This window comes from Phodopus roborovskii, unplaced genomic scaffold (assembly GCF_943737965.1).
Source record: "Phodopus roborovskii unplaced genomic scaffold, PHOROB, whole genome shotgun sequence".
Lineage (NCBI taxonomy): Eukaryota > Metazoa > Chordata > Mammalia > Rodentia > Cricetidae > Phodopus > Phodopus roborovskii.
This window is the reverse complement of record NW_026126515.1, coordinates 3,184,166-3,199,380: the sequence shown is the minus strand read 5'-3', so window position 1 is coordinate 3,199,380 and position 15,215 is coordinate 3,184,166. Positions and strand designations below refer to the sequence as shown.

General features: G+C 39.0%; 1 protein-coding gene across 1 annotated transcript in view; it reads left to right on the top strand.

The window, feature by feature from the left end:
• The window catches only part of Synj2bp (synaptojanin 2 binding protein), a 62,038-nt gene extending 47,490 nt beyond the window's left edge, over positions 1–14,548 (top strand). Inside the window, exons 4-6 of the mRNA XM_051196252.1 lie at positions 9,561–9,632; positions 11,258–11,320; positions 13,987–14,548. Of these exons, the coding sequence (XP_051052209.1) occupies positions 9,561–9,632; positions 11,258–11,320; positions 13,987–14,103 (252 nt within the window). The 3' untranslated portion in view covers positions 14,104–14,548. The remainder of the gene's footprint in view (positions 1–9,560; positions 9,633–11,257; positions 11,321–13,986) is intronic.
• The last annotated feature ends 667 nt before the right edge of the window (positions 14,549–15,215 follow it).

The window sequence follows — 15,215 nt, the reverse complement described above, 5'->3', positions numbered from 1 at the left end:
GGAAATAATTTATGTTGCCTACAGAGTACAATGGATTTCAAATACTGTGTCCCAGGAGGTGCATATTGAAGTTGTGTAAATTCATGGCATATTCAATAAGGAATATCATGTATTCCAGGATGGGGTATGGAATGGACAGCAGCAAAATAACAACAACAAAAAGTCAAAACCACCACCAAAAAAATCACCAGACCAAAGTCATCTAACAAAGGAATTTTTTTTTTGCCTTTTAAAATATTTTTTAAATTTAAATTTAAAACAAGATTGTTCTACATGTCAATGCCAGTTCCCACACCCTCCCATCCTCCCCTATTCTCCCCACCTACGCCCATCCCATCCCCTTTCTGCTCCCCAGTGGGGGGGGTGATATCTTCCATGGGGAGTCATCAAAGTCTGTCATATCATTTGGAACTCAGCCCAGGCCCTCCCCCATGTTTCTAGGCTGAGGGGGTATCCTTCCATGTGGAATGGGCTCCCAAAGTCATTCCTATACTAGGGATAAATACTGATTCACTATCCCATAGACTGCCCAGTCCTCCCAACACCACAATCAGGGAATCTGGGTCGGTCCTATGCTAGTTTCCCAGCTATCAGACTGGAGTCCATGAACTCTCCCTTGTTCAGGTCAGCAGTTTTTGTGTGTTTCTCCAGCCTGGTCTTGACCCCTTTGCTCATCACTCCTCTTTGTCTGCACCTGAATTCCAGGAGTTTGGCTCAGTGTTTAGCTGTGGCTGTCTGCTTCTGCTTCCATCAGCTACTACATGAAGGTTCTATATAAGGTAGTTATCAATCTCATTATTGGGGAAGGGTATTTAAGGTAGCCTCTCCACTATTGCTTAGATTGTTAGTTGGGGTCATCCTTATAGATCTCTGGACATTCCTCTAGTGCCAGATTTCTCTTAATACCTATAATGACCCCTCTATTATGGTATCTCTTTTCTTGCTCTCCTTTGTTCTTTCCCTGACCGAATCTTCCTGCTTTATCATGCCCACATCTCCCCTTCTCTTCCCCCTAACTCCCTCTCCCCTCCCCCAGGCTCCCAATTTGCTTGGGAGATCTTATCCTTTTCCCATTCTCCAGGGGACCATGTATGTCTCTCTTAGGGTCCTTGTTTCCTAGCTTTACTGGCAGTATGGATTCTACTGGTAATCCTTTGCTCTATGTCTAAAAACCATATACGAGTGAATACATACCATGTTTGTCTTTTTGTGACTGGTTTCTTCTAGTTCCATCCATTTGCCTTTGAATTTCAAGATGCCATTGTTTATTATTTTTGTTTGTTTGTTTTGTTTTTTTCCCTTATGAGTAATACTCCATTATGTAAATGTACCACATTTTCTCCATCCATTCTTCAGTTGAGGGGCATTTAGGTTGCTTACAGTTTCTGGCTATTACAAATAATGCTGCTATGAACATAGTTGAACAGATGTCCTTGTTGTATGAATGTGCATCTTTTGGGTATATGCCTATGAATGGAATTATTGGATCTTGAGATAGACTGATTCCCATTTTCCTGACGAACCACCATACTTATTTTTAAAAGTGGCTGTACAGGTTTGCTTGCACTCCCACCAGCAGTGGAGGAGTGTTCCCCTTTCTCCACATCCTCTCCAGCATAAACTGTCTTTGTTTTTTTTTTTTTTTTTTTTTTTTTTTTTGCCAATCTGACAGGAATAAGATGGTATCTCAGAATTGTTTTGATTTGCATTTCCCTAATGGCAAGGATGTTGAACACTTTCTTAAGTGTTTTTCAGCCATTTTGTATTGAGAATTCTCTATTTAGTTCTGTACCCCACTTTTTAATTGGATTATTTGGTGTTTTACTAACTAGCTTTTTGTGTTCTTTGCATATTTTGAAAATCTGCCCTCTGTCAGATGTGGGGTTGGTGAATATCTTTTTCCAACTGTGGGCTGCCATTTTGTCTTGTTGACTGTGTCCTTTGCCTTACGGAAACTTCTCGGTTTCAGGAGGTCCCATTTATTAATTGTTGATTTCTGTGCTACTGGTATTATGTTCAGGAGGTGGTCTCCTATCAATTCATTCAAGGGTACCTCCCACTTTCTCTTCTAAAAGGTTCAGTGTGGCTGGGTTTATGTTGAAGTCTTAAGTTTTGTGCATGATGATATATATGGATCTATCTGCAATCTTCTACACACCAGCAGCCAATTATGCTAGCATCATTTGTTGAAGATACTTTCTTTTTTCCATTGTATAATTTTATCTTCTTTGTCAAAAGTCAGGTGTTCTTAGGTGTGTGGGTTAATATCAGGGTGTTCAATTAGATTCCATTGGTCTACCTGTTTACTTTTGCTCCAATACCAAGCTGTTTTCAGGACTATTGCTCTATAATAGAGCTTGAAATCAGGGATGGTGATGCCTGGGAAGTTCCTTTATTGTACTGGGTTGTTCTTGAATACTGGTTCGTTTGTTTTTCCATATATAGTTGTGTATTATTCTTTCAAGCTCTGAGAAGAATTGTGCTAAGAATTTGTTGAATCCGTAGATTGATTTTGGCAAGATTGCCATTTTAACTATGTTTATCCTACCTATCCAAGAGCATGGGAGATCTTTCCATTTTCTGGTATCTTCTTTAATTTCTTACTTTAAAGACTCAAAGTTCTTATTATATAGGTCTTTCACTTGTTTGGGTAGCCTCACCCCAAGATACTTTATGTTGTTTGTGGCTGTGGTAAAAGATGATGTTTCTCTGATTCTTTCTCAGCCCCTATTTATCCTCTCTATATAGTAAGGCTTCTGACTTTGTGTGTGTGTGTGTGTGTATCATCACTTTGCTGAAGGTGTTTATCAGCTGTAGGAGTTCCATGGTAGAGTTTTTCAGGTCACTTGTATACATTATCATATCATACTGAGAGTTTGACTTCTTCCTTTCCAGTTTGTATCCCCTTAGTCTCTTTTTGTTTTCTTATTGCTCTAGCTATAACTTCAAGTACAATACTGAAGAGACATGGAGAGAGTGGACAGCTTTGTCTTGTTCCTGATTTAGAGGAATCACATTGAGTTTCTCTCCATTTAGTTTGATGTTGGCTGTTGGTTTGCTGTATATTGCTTTTATTATGTTTAGGTATATTCCTGTTATCTCTGATCTCTCCAATACCTTAATCATGAAGGGGTGTTGGATTTTGTCAAAGGCCTTTTCAGTATCTAGTGAAATGTTCATGTGGTTTTTTGTTTTCAGTTTTTTTATATGGCGTATTACATTGATGGATTTTTGTATGTTGTACCATTCCTGCAACCCTGGGATGAAGCCTACTTGGTCATGATGGATGAATTTTCTCATATGTTCTTGGATTAAATTTGCCAGTATTTTATTATTTTTGCATCAATGTTCATGACGGATATTGGTCTGCATTACTCTTTCTTAGATGTGTCTTTGTTTGGCTTGGGTACTATGGTACTTTTAACCTTGTAAAAAGAGTTTGGCAATGACCCTTCTTCTTCTTTTGCGTGGAACAATTTGAGGAGTATTGGTATTAGCTCTTCTTTGAATTTCTGGTAGAATTCTGCACTGAAACCATATGGCCCTGGGATTATTTGGTTGGGAGACTTTTAATGTCTGCTTCTATTTCATTAGGGGTTATAGGTCTATTTAAAGTGCTTATCTGTTCTTGATTTAATTTTGGTAAGTGATATCTATACAGTAAATTGTGCTTTTCTGTTAAATTTTTGAATTTTGTGGAGTACAGGTTTTCAGAGTATGACCTGAAGATCCTCTGGATTTCTTCAGTGCCCCCTTTCCATTTTTGATCTTGTTAATTTGCATGTTCTCTCTCTGTCTTTGGTTAGTTTGGATAATAAAGGTTTTTCTATCTTGTTGATTTTCTCGAAGAGCCAAGTCTTTGTTTCATTGATTCTTTGTATTGTTTTTCCTTAATTGATTTCAGCCCTGAATTTTATATTTCCTGACAGCTACTGGGGTGAGTTTGCTTTTTTTTTTTTTTTTTTTTTTTTTTTTTTTTTTTTGTTTGTTTGTTCTAGAGGTTTCAGTTGTGTTTTTAATTCTCTGGTGGTGTGACAATTCTCCAGTTTATTCCTGTGGGTAATTAGTGTTATGAACTTACCTCTTAGTACTGCTTTCAAAGTGTCCCGTAAGTTTGGTTATGTTGTGTCTTTATTCTCATTGTAGGAAGTCTTTAATTTCTTTGTGTATTTTTTCCTTGACCCTGGAATTGTCCAATTGCCAATTTCTTAGTTCCATAAGTTTGTAGGGTTTCTGCACTTTGTGTTGTTGTGGAATTCTAAATTTAAACCATGGTGGGAGGGCCTAGGCCCTGCTCCAAATGATATGACAGACTTTTAAGATCACCCATGGAAGGCATCACCCTCCATGGGTAGCAAGCATAAAGGGGAGGGGGATAGGGAAGGAGGACAGGTTGAGGAAACTGGGAGTGACATGTAAAACAAGCTTGTTTCAAATTTAAATAAAAAGTATTGTCATAAAAAAGTATTAACATTAAAGTTTCAGTTACACCTGTTGAGCCACGATTTTAAAAGGTTAATTCTTCATTAACCTGGTGAATTACCCAACTATTTGTGCATTAGCTTCAGAATACCTCTCTGCCCTCCAGCCTGAGTTTATTTTTCAAGTTAGAGAACACTACCCAAGATCCAGAACAGGAATTACAAGTTTAGGCAATCGAAAATCCAATCGTTTTCGGTGTCCCGGAACCAAAGCTCGGCGGCCTGGACTTCCGGGGAGAGGGGGGAACGGGTGTGTGTTTGGACCAATCGATTGCGTAGGACTTGCGGAGTCCTACCGGACTCGGCACCCTAATCCAGTGCTGAGTTGACAACTTCGGGGTGTGGGGCTCTAGTGGCCCGCACTGGGGCCGCTCCGAAGGGGCTAAGCCGGCCACAGTTTCAGCCATGGTTGCGCCCGCCGTGTTCCGTGCTCTGCGCAAGAGCAAGACCCTTCGCTACGGAGTCCCCATGTTGGTGAGCGGCTGCGGCCCGAGCTGGGCGGGGCCTCCGGAGGGGGCGGGGTCACCTTCGCGGACTGGCGACTGCGTGCTTCCGTGGCGGACCTGTGACTTGCGGGTGCTGGGAAGGGACTGCTAGAGATGTGAGCTGTTAGATTTCTTCTAGTCCACACTCAAGTGTACCTTGGGTTTCCCTCTCTCCTTTTCATTCATTAATGTGCGTATCGTCACCATCCCCATTTTACAGTAAGTTTTCCTGGGGTTAAAGATGGAGGTTGGCAGAAGATCAATCAGTGTTGGCGCTCCAAAAACTATGTTCACTTGTTGTGTTGTTGACAGGGTAATTTGTTTTAGCACCCGCCGATATCATATTAAGGGAAATAAATCAAAGCTTTAAAAAATACTTTGGTGTGGTAATTGGCACGGGTGACGTTCCCAGCTTTTCTTATTTAAAACAGTACTAAAAGACTGGTTGATTGAAAATGTACTAGGTTTTTTAGTCATCTTGGATGTATTGGGATTTTGTATCCATCTTTAGGAAACTCTGCTTTAAGAGTTTTAGAATAAAAAAAAAGAATTTTAGTATAAGCATTGGATTTTATAAAATGACAACCATTCTTGTAGACAAAGCATGCATAAACTTTGTTTTCTGCAAATTCCTCTGCCATTCAGAAACACAGATTTTAGCCACTGACTTACAAAATCACCTTTCTGTCACTATTGTAAAACAATTTGACTTTCTTCCCTGTTAAAATCATAAAAGTCAAGAACTTTAAGAAAGGCAAAAACAAAACAAAAAGGCCAAAACTAAGAACCCCTCCACCCCACCCCTGAAAAACCTTCTGTGTAAACTAAGTTTCTTGATCTATTTAAAGACTCCTTCACAGTCACTTTTTAAAAGGTCAAATCAGGTGTTAGGAAGACATACTCTGGATCTATTTAGACAAAACTTTTAAACCTAATTTGTTTTCCAGTCCGTTACCCTTCCCCTAGTAAAACAAAGAGCATTTTCCGTGCCCAAGGAATCTGAAGAAAACTCCTCTGAGATTTGATTCTTTCTTTTTCTGTGTTATCACACCATAGCCAGGTGTGCCCTGGCAAATTAAGGAAGCCTCAAGCCTTGTACCATAAGCAACTTCTCCAGATGAAGTATTCATTATGACCTTTTACCTCATAGACGATTAAACAGTCATTCCTTTCTGTTTGTTACACACACACACACACACACTCACTCACTTCTAGCATGTTTATGTGAAATAGCATTCTTTTTAATAGATGAGTACTGTATTTACATCATTCCACCCCTCCCTTTCCCCCTCCAGTTTCTCCTGTGATCATCTTCTCCCTCAAATTCATGACTTCTTTTATTATCGTTATTACATGTTTTTTTATATATATATATATATATATATATATATATATATATATATATCACAATTACTGTTACCTGTATGTATAATGACAGTCTGATGAGTTTTTAGTGTTGGTCTCATGTAATCCAAAATAGCATTTTTTTAAAGTAGCTAAGAATATTTTGTATGTATAATTGTTAAATATAAACTTTTTATTGTGGCTACTATTTATCTAAAAATCATGGGGGTTAAGATAAAGACCCCTAAAACCCAAGAAGTGGTTCTAGACTACTAGAGAGGAAAGAGCAGGAGAGAAGAAAGCATCAAGTTAAGACAGTTCTTCTAAGTGAGCCTTGATCTCGAGAACACAGAGGTTTACATGTAATGCTGCTTTTGGATTTTTTTGTTTTGTTTTGCTCTTTACTCCCTCCCCCATGTTTGAACACATATCACAGATGCTTCCCTCATGTGTTGTCTTTTGAGTTATAGGATTGTTTTATTTTTCTTTTTGTGAGAATTTTTAAAGTTATTAACTGTGAAGTTTTGTTGCTTTTATGAACCTCAGATCTTAAATTTATATTTCATTTTTTATAATAGTAAATTACTTATGTTGTGCCTATGGGTTTCCTCAACCTCCAAGGAGGTGACCCCCAACTGCAAAAGCAAAAGTAAAAGCAACAGGTTTTTATTACTAAGAACTGAACTGGCTAGAACCTCACTCTATCAGAAGAGTAAGGTGCCCGCTTACAAATTGTGGAGTGTTTTTAAAGGAAAAGGGAATTTGAGACTGCTTAGATAGCCCATAAGGTTTCCAAGGTTACAGAGATTTTATAGAGTACAAAGTTTTTACAGGGTGGGATTGTTTAGCATACTTGCAAAGTTAGGGGGTTTTCTTTCTCTATGACTGGTGGGCTCAGTGGCCTTGTCCTTAAGATAATGGGGAGAATGTACTCTCCAGTCAGGGAGTTATCTATATCTATTGGCACAAGCACTTGTTCATTCTGGTTTTCCCTTCTTGCCATGAGTCCCGTCTCTCTTAGTTATTAATTTTCCCCTCACACTTAGTGATATAGGGATGAAACTTTTTTTCTCCCTAATGACTAAGCTTTTGCTTCTCTGACCTGAGAATTACAGCCAGTTCAGTTTCTGGTAAAATAGCAGTGGCAGTTTGAAATCTCTCTTAAGGGTTTCTACATACTGAGAAATGTAGCATACCCTGCAAGGCTCCCTTATCACTGATAAGAAAATAAAGGGCAATGTTTCCCAAATGTTCAACTTTGCAAAATCATAAAATTGAAAGAAATTATCTACAGACAAGGCCAGAGTTTCATTCCTAGGTTTATGCTATGTAGCTGTAGTATTAAGACCTTGACAGGTGAGAATGGTGGTTCCCAACTAAGAGCACTTGCTGCTCTTTCAGAAGACCAGAGCTTTCTCAGTGCCCACATCAGGCTGCTCATGACTGCCTGAAACTCCAGTTCCAGAGTGTCTGATGCCCTCTGCTCACCTCCACAGGCACCCACATGTACTTGCACATACAAAGATGCATGTACACATACGCATGCATGCATACATACACAAGTGATAAAATAATCTTACAAACAAAAACCTTTAAGCAAACAAATTTTACTGATTTTTCGTGAGCACGGAAGGCTCATGAATCAAGCTGCACTCAGAACCTGAAGAGGTTCAGATAGTTCTGTCCTGCTGCATTGACAGTGAATATTTATAGACAAAGAAGCTACAAAAATAACTTAATTGGCTAGACTTAGACATTTGCAGTTTTCTGACTTGCTCTAATCAGTTAGTTGGCCAATTGAGGTTTCTGTTTGTTTACCTTCTAAGATTATATAAAACCTCTAATGGAATTTAAGTACAGGGACAGCTTCACTCCAAACTTAACAGTAGTCTATCATTTAGTTGGGTGTGTTCTTGTCTCCTATTGAATTTGGAAACAGGATGATCAGAAGTTCAAGGTGACCCTCAGGTGATGGAAGAAATCATTCTGTAAATATGTTTCTCTTATTGGTTAATGAATAAAGCCTGTTGGCCAGTAGGAAAGCAAGATAGGCGGGACTAGGAGGCAAGGAGGATTCTGGGAGATGTAGTAGAGAGGAGTCAAGATGTAGGCCGTGATAGGAATAAGAGGTCCAGACAATGGTAAGGCCACGTGGAAAAACTTAGATTGATAGAAATGAGTTAATATTTAAGACAGAGCTAGCCAATAAGAAGCTCTAGCCAGTGGGCAACAGCTTTATAACTAAGAGAATCTCGATGTGTTATTTGGGTACTGATGCAGCTCTGGGACTAGGCTGGTGGGAAAGTGCAGGTAGCGCTCAGGTACACAGTAAGTTCAAGCCCATCTTGATGAATGAGACCCTGTGTCTTAGTTGGTGTTTCATGGCTGTGAAAAGAAACCATGATTACAGTAATGGGAAACACTGAATTGGGCTGGCTTACAGTTTGAGAGGTTAGTCCATTGTCATCATGGCAAGGGGCATAGGGCAAGCAGGCAGACATGCTACTGGAGAAAAAGTCTAGAGTTCTACATTGTATCTACAGACAGCAGGGATAGAGTCACCTGGCTTGGGCTTCTGATACCTCAGAGACTACCACCGGTGACATAGTTTCTCTATCAAGGCCACACCCGTCTCTGATGGCTAAGCATTCAAATATATGAGCTCATGGGGACCATTCTTATTCAAACCACAACACCCTGTCTCAAAAAACAGCAAACCAGAAAACTCAAACACATATACGGTGTCGATTTATACCCTTCAGTAATGATCTATTATAATTTTTCTAGGATAGTTTAGTAGCTGAGGTTTCACTTACTGTGTCTCAGTTGCTGACATTAAAAAAAAAAAAAAAAAAGAAAAGAAAATGAAAAAAAATCACATGGAAAATTCCAGATACTAATAATCCATAAGCTTTAAATAACATTTATTACAATATATTGTCACTGGTGTACTTTATTATTGTTACTAATCTTCTTGTGCCTGTTTTAAAAATTAAACTTTGATAATAGGTATTTATGTATAGGAAAATACATAGTGTACTTAGGGTTTAGTATTTGTCCAAGTTTCTGGTGTCCCTGTAATGCCTTTGAAGGCATCCCCACCACATCTACTTTTAAGTGATGAGTAATACTTTTCTAGGAAAAATACTCTAGGTTTTTTTATAGTCTGTCTTTAAACTCTGCTTAACTGAATGATCTAGGCCGAGGCTGTCCTTCTGTGTAACATAACTGTTTCTTTCCATTATTTCAGTTGCTGGTTGTAGGAGGTTCTTTTGGTCTTCGCGAATTTTCACAAATTCGTTATGATGCTGTGAAGATTAAGGTAAGAACTATAATTGGTATTTGACTTGTGTCTGAGGGTTATTTTTTTTTTTTTTAGGAGAATTACATTCTCAGTTTATTTAGCAATATTAATCTGTCTTGAAAACCTAGTAGATGATATTTGCACCCTCTTTTGTTTAAAATACCACTAATGAGTCCATGAAAGTGAATCATATAAAGCTTTGGTAACAGTTCTTTGTATTCACTAGGAAATTTGTATTATTATTATTTCTCCCCTGAAATATGACATGTAGTTGTTTTGAGGATTCATAATGAACTGAAGAACATGGATCAACAATTTTACTTCAGTTTATTTCTCTAATTATAAATTCACTATTTTGTTTTAATGCTAGTGATTCTTAATCCCCTTCTTATTAGCCTTTTCCAGGACACATTTCCAATAATCCTTTTACTTTCTGTCCTATTTTTTCCCACAATTTTCATATATAACAGCAACCTGTGATACTTGGCTGTGACATGAACTCTTGGTTATGATTCTGTTCTTGTTCCAGGCTTGGCAAGTGTAACCAAGGGTGCAAATGGGTTTCAACTCTAATTCTCCACCCTTGGAAACCCTCTTACTATAGTGGGATTTCTCTGTTGGGCCTAAACTGAAGATTTAATTGAATTTTTAGTTGATTTGATTTGATTTTTTTCTTGTTTTGTAAATTAGTTTGATATCATTGGATACCTTTTTAATCTTACTTTGTATGGAAAATAGAAGCACAGGTAGGTAGTTTATGGAAATGTTATACAATAGGATAGTATTTGCTAATAAGAAACCAATGGCCTGTGACCAATAGCATTGCTAATGCTGGAATCTTGGGCCCACATGTGTTAGGATTTTTGGATCTATTTGTCATTTGTCTATCTATACATCATTCTAATGGAATCCTGGGATTCCCCTTGGCTCATCACTGTGTTCATAGGCCCTGTTAAGTCATGCATATACAGCTAGTCAGGTAACAGGTATGAGCTTCAGTGGATCACCGTGGAACCCAAGTATGCCTTAGCTCACTCTTCATTCAGTCCACGGAAGAGGTTCTTTTGTTTTTCAAGTGTATTGCTTAGTAGTATTTAAGTATTTAGGGAATCTACGTGTCTCTGCTGGGGGCAGAAGGCCAGTGCTCAACACTGCACATGTTTCTTTCACAAGTCAATCAAGCTCCTGGGCCAGCATTTATTTTTACATGTAATTATGAAGATGAAATTCATACTCATCATACAAGCTTTGTGAGGATTAAACAAGATGGTGTATGTCAAGTGCCTGGGACACAAATGCTCGGTGTAAATAGGTGGCTATTAGCTGGAGTTGTGTATTAATTATCACTGTGGATAGAACACATTTTGACATATGCTTTAAATTGGCTGAACTGTTCCAGCTATCTTTCCTATGACTTTGTTTGTTTGAGACAGGGTCTCACTGTATCCCTGGATGACTTAGGACCAGGCTGACTACAAACTCACAGAGATCCACTTGCCTCTGCCTCTCAGTGCCAGCATTACAGGCATGTGACACCAGGCTTCAGCTCTCCTATGACCTTTAAAAGGAAAAAAATTAAAAATTCAAGTGAAAGAGGAATGTAAAAGAATTAAATGATGCATGTTTTCCCCCCTTTTCTACAGGTTGATCCTGAATTGGAAAAAAAATTGAAAGAGAATAAAATAACTTTAGAGTCAGAATATGAGGTATAGTATGTTAATATTCTATGTTCTTTAACAATCTCACTCATCATGACTGGTTGTGTTTCTCAAGATAAATCAGTAGTGGAAAAAAAAAAACTTAATTTGAATGTGTGACATTTAGAAAACTATCTAAAATCTGTCCCCAGAAGTGCTGGAGATTGCAGTTTTTCAGGCACACTTCACCAGTGGAGAATATTCCAAATCTGAGCCGGCACAGGATCTGTAAACTCTTTGTTGTTGTGTTTTGTAAAGGAGAATCTGGGGACAAGCTCTGTTGGTTCCTGGGCAAGGTAACTTGGTAGGCCTCCCCCTCCCACGGGGGTGTCATCAGGGCTTGGTTTTAAATTTGGTGTGGTGAGTCTGAAGTCAGTTCTATTCTTGAGCAACCTTGGCCCTTTAGTGTCTTAGCTGGATGTCAGGGAGCAACAGAGTACTGAGACGAGGCCTACACTCTGGGAGGGGCTGAGTATGGAACCCAGCTCCTGGCACATTTCCTCATGATGTCTCATTCAGTCCTGTGGCAGGTGGGTGTTAGGTGGAGGCTTGGGTGATGCCTAGCACATGTGCACAGCCTGGCGTTCAGCATGTTTTACAGATTTTCTACCAGGAGTCCTTCCTATCAATGTTCTCTAAAGACAACATGTTCCCATGACTCTGTTCTGTCAACCTTGCCTCTCATCTTAAAAATTATTTTAAATTCCCATGAGCACATAATACATTAATGTATCTGGATAACAGTCATATTTCTACTAATACCTTTTGCCAGAAATGGTGGCACATGTTTGATATTCCAGTACTTGGGGAGCTGGGGCACTAGGATTGCTGCTAGTTTAAAGCCAACTTAGGCTACATAGTTAGTTTAAGGCTAGCCCAGGCTATATAGATGGTATCTGGACAAAAACAAACATAAAGGTAACCAAACAGAAAGGCTTTTTACTACTTTTAGAAACTAAATGATCTGAGTTTAGATCATTTTATAACCTACTTGAAAATACTTACTTGCTAAATTGGTAGCATTTTGTACATTATATATACTTAATACATACTCCTGACTTTTTAAGAAACATATTTCATTTACTGCTTTCCTGTCATTTGGTCGGATCCTTGGACTGTCTGTTTGAGCAAGTAAGTTGTGCCGGCAATTGTGCTATGGACATTTTATCTGGGAATAGATTTTCCTTGTAGTTCTTTTAGAAACTATAGGAGTTAAGAGCTGAATATAGAATATTTTGTCTCACCTTTTAGCAATCACTTGTAAGAATCAATGCCAAGTTAGCCCATGCTATTTGCTAGATCGCAAAATTAGTCAGTAAAAGAATTGATACCTAGATGGAGACATGGAGGGAAGCAAAAATTACTTTCCCAATATTTGTGTTATAAACTGCCCATTGATCCTCACAACCCTTTCTCTCCCCTCTTTAGTTATTCTAGGACAGGGGCAGGTGTATAAAAGTGACGATCAGAGAGGATAAAGGATCTTTTCTTTCTGTAAGATTTATTTATATATTTTATGTATATGAGTGCTCTGTCTACAAGTACATCTTTATGCCAGAAGGTGGCATCAGTTCCCACTCTAGATGGTTGTGAGCCACCATGTGGTTGCTGGGAATTGAACTTAGAAAGAGCAACCAGTGCTCTTTACTTCTGAGCCATCTCTCCAGCCCCGGTAAAGGACCTTTTCTGCCTATCCCTTTTTTCTTGCCTTCTCCCTGTGCTCAAGACATTTGAGAGGACATGAAGTGAAGATGCTCCAAAGGGTAGTTGACAGTTCTGCTTACTGATGAGCATTCTCCTCAGGATGCCTATGGAGAGTGACTTCATTCTGAAGGCTAGAGTCATCTCTCAGGTGCACAATAAGGAGCTTTGATCCTTTTGTTGTAGCACAAAAAATAAAAACCCAGAGACTGATATTGGAGTTCAAGCTTCAAGCTGAAGATCAGATAAGCAAAGCAGCTGGCCACTAGCTCTTACCTCTACCTCAGACTGAAAGTGTGATCCGGCTAGCTGCATGAATCCTCAGACTGCAATTCTAGACTGCTGCCTCTCCTCAACATGCCTGGAGACTAAATCTTCACATGAATCCCTTTTCCTTTTATATCTCCCTAGTGCTGGGATTAAAGGCATGTGATCACAAGTGCTGAGGTTACTTTTGTGTGAGCTGTTTCTCTTTAGGACTGGATCAGTTTCGTGAAGCTCAGTGTGGCCTTGAACTAACAGAGATCCATCTGCTTGTCTCGTGAATACTGGCAGTAAAGGTGTGTGCCACCACTGCCTGGCACTATGACTTGTGTAGCTTTGCTTTCTGTACCCTTTCTCTCTTTTCGGCTGTGACCCACACCAGACTTTCAGCTGTTGCCGTGTTAGAGCAGCTTCACATTTACTCCTATTTTCCCAGCCTCTTCCCTTTCTTTGTGCTCTCAGAAGCCAGTGTAGACTCCTCTGTCACTAATAGTTTGTCATTATGGGGAAAGGTAGATGTGAAGTCTCTCTGAAGAAAACCTGGAAAGTTTTCACCCTTGGGAAGTTCTTGAGCTTGGTTTGGAGTTGATTTATTTGCTGGGTTTGTCCTGGAGCCTGGTGGGTTTTCCTTTATTGCTCAGCACTTAGTGATGTCTCAACCAAAGCCACTGGGTGTCGGTACTAATATGTTTAACTTCGTGGTCCTATAGAAAATAAAGAACTCCACTTTTGAAGACTGGAAGAATATTCGAGGACCAAGGCCTTGGGAAGATCCTGAACTCCTCCAAGGACGAAACCCAGAGACTCTTAAGTCTAAGGCAACCTGACTGTGCTTAGTTTTTCAATAAAATATTCTCAATGGGCCTGTACTGCGCTATGAAGAAGATTCCAGACCTGTGTAAACCTGGATGTGAGTAATGCGATGGCAGAAAATTTGGATTAGAAAGTCAAGTGTAAGTCTTTATGCTTTCCAGTCAGTCTGCCTGCAAATGAAAGTAGCAGTGTTGAACACACATCAGTAAAAATGTGACTACTGCTGGCATAACACGCCATGCATCCTCTTTTTCTATAAGCCACTAGTACAGTTTGCTACCTCGTTTTGCTTTCTGATGAAAATTATAGGCTTGGATCCAAACTTTCCAAATAAGATTGTGACTTCATATTAAACATATAAACGAGCAATCATAATCTAATAATGGTCTTGTCTTTTATTCCTAATAACTCATAAACCAGCCTTGAAACCGTTGAACTCATTAAGCCAATTATATAAATTACCTAATTCATGCTTGGTGCATGATGGTAAGAATTTCAGAGTTTTAGTCCATTTCAACAGTTTACTTTTAGTAATCTTAGAATGTTACTTAGTGGATAATGACAAACTGATTTCAAAGGTAGTGTCTTAGTTACTTATCTATTACTGTGATCGAACAACTTGACTAAAAGCAAATTGGAAAAGAAACGGTTTATTGCGCTTATACTTCCAGGCACTAGTCCATTAGTGAGGGAAGTCAGGGCAGGAACTCAAAGCAGGAGATGATGCAGGGGCCCTGGAGAAATACCATTTACTGGCTTGCTCCAATAGCTTACCCATCTTCCTTTGTTATACGTCCCAGGACCACTTAGGGGTAGCATCAAGCACAATGGGCTAGGTTTCCCCACATCCATCATCATTTAAGAAAATGACTTGCAGACTTACCTACATGCCAATTATTACAGAGGCATTTTTCCCAATTATAGTTCATTTTCCCCAGATGACCCTATTTGTGTCTAGTTGACATAAAAAACAACCATAATAATCTACCCCTTGTCAACTTGACACACAAATACAGCACTTATTAAGCCATAAATTTTCTTGTTCTTTCCATGGTGTCATGCGATTAATATGACAACTTTTAAAAATCCCAGTGTTTAAAAATTTCAACACTTGATGTGGGAACCT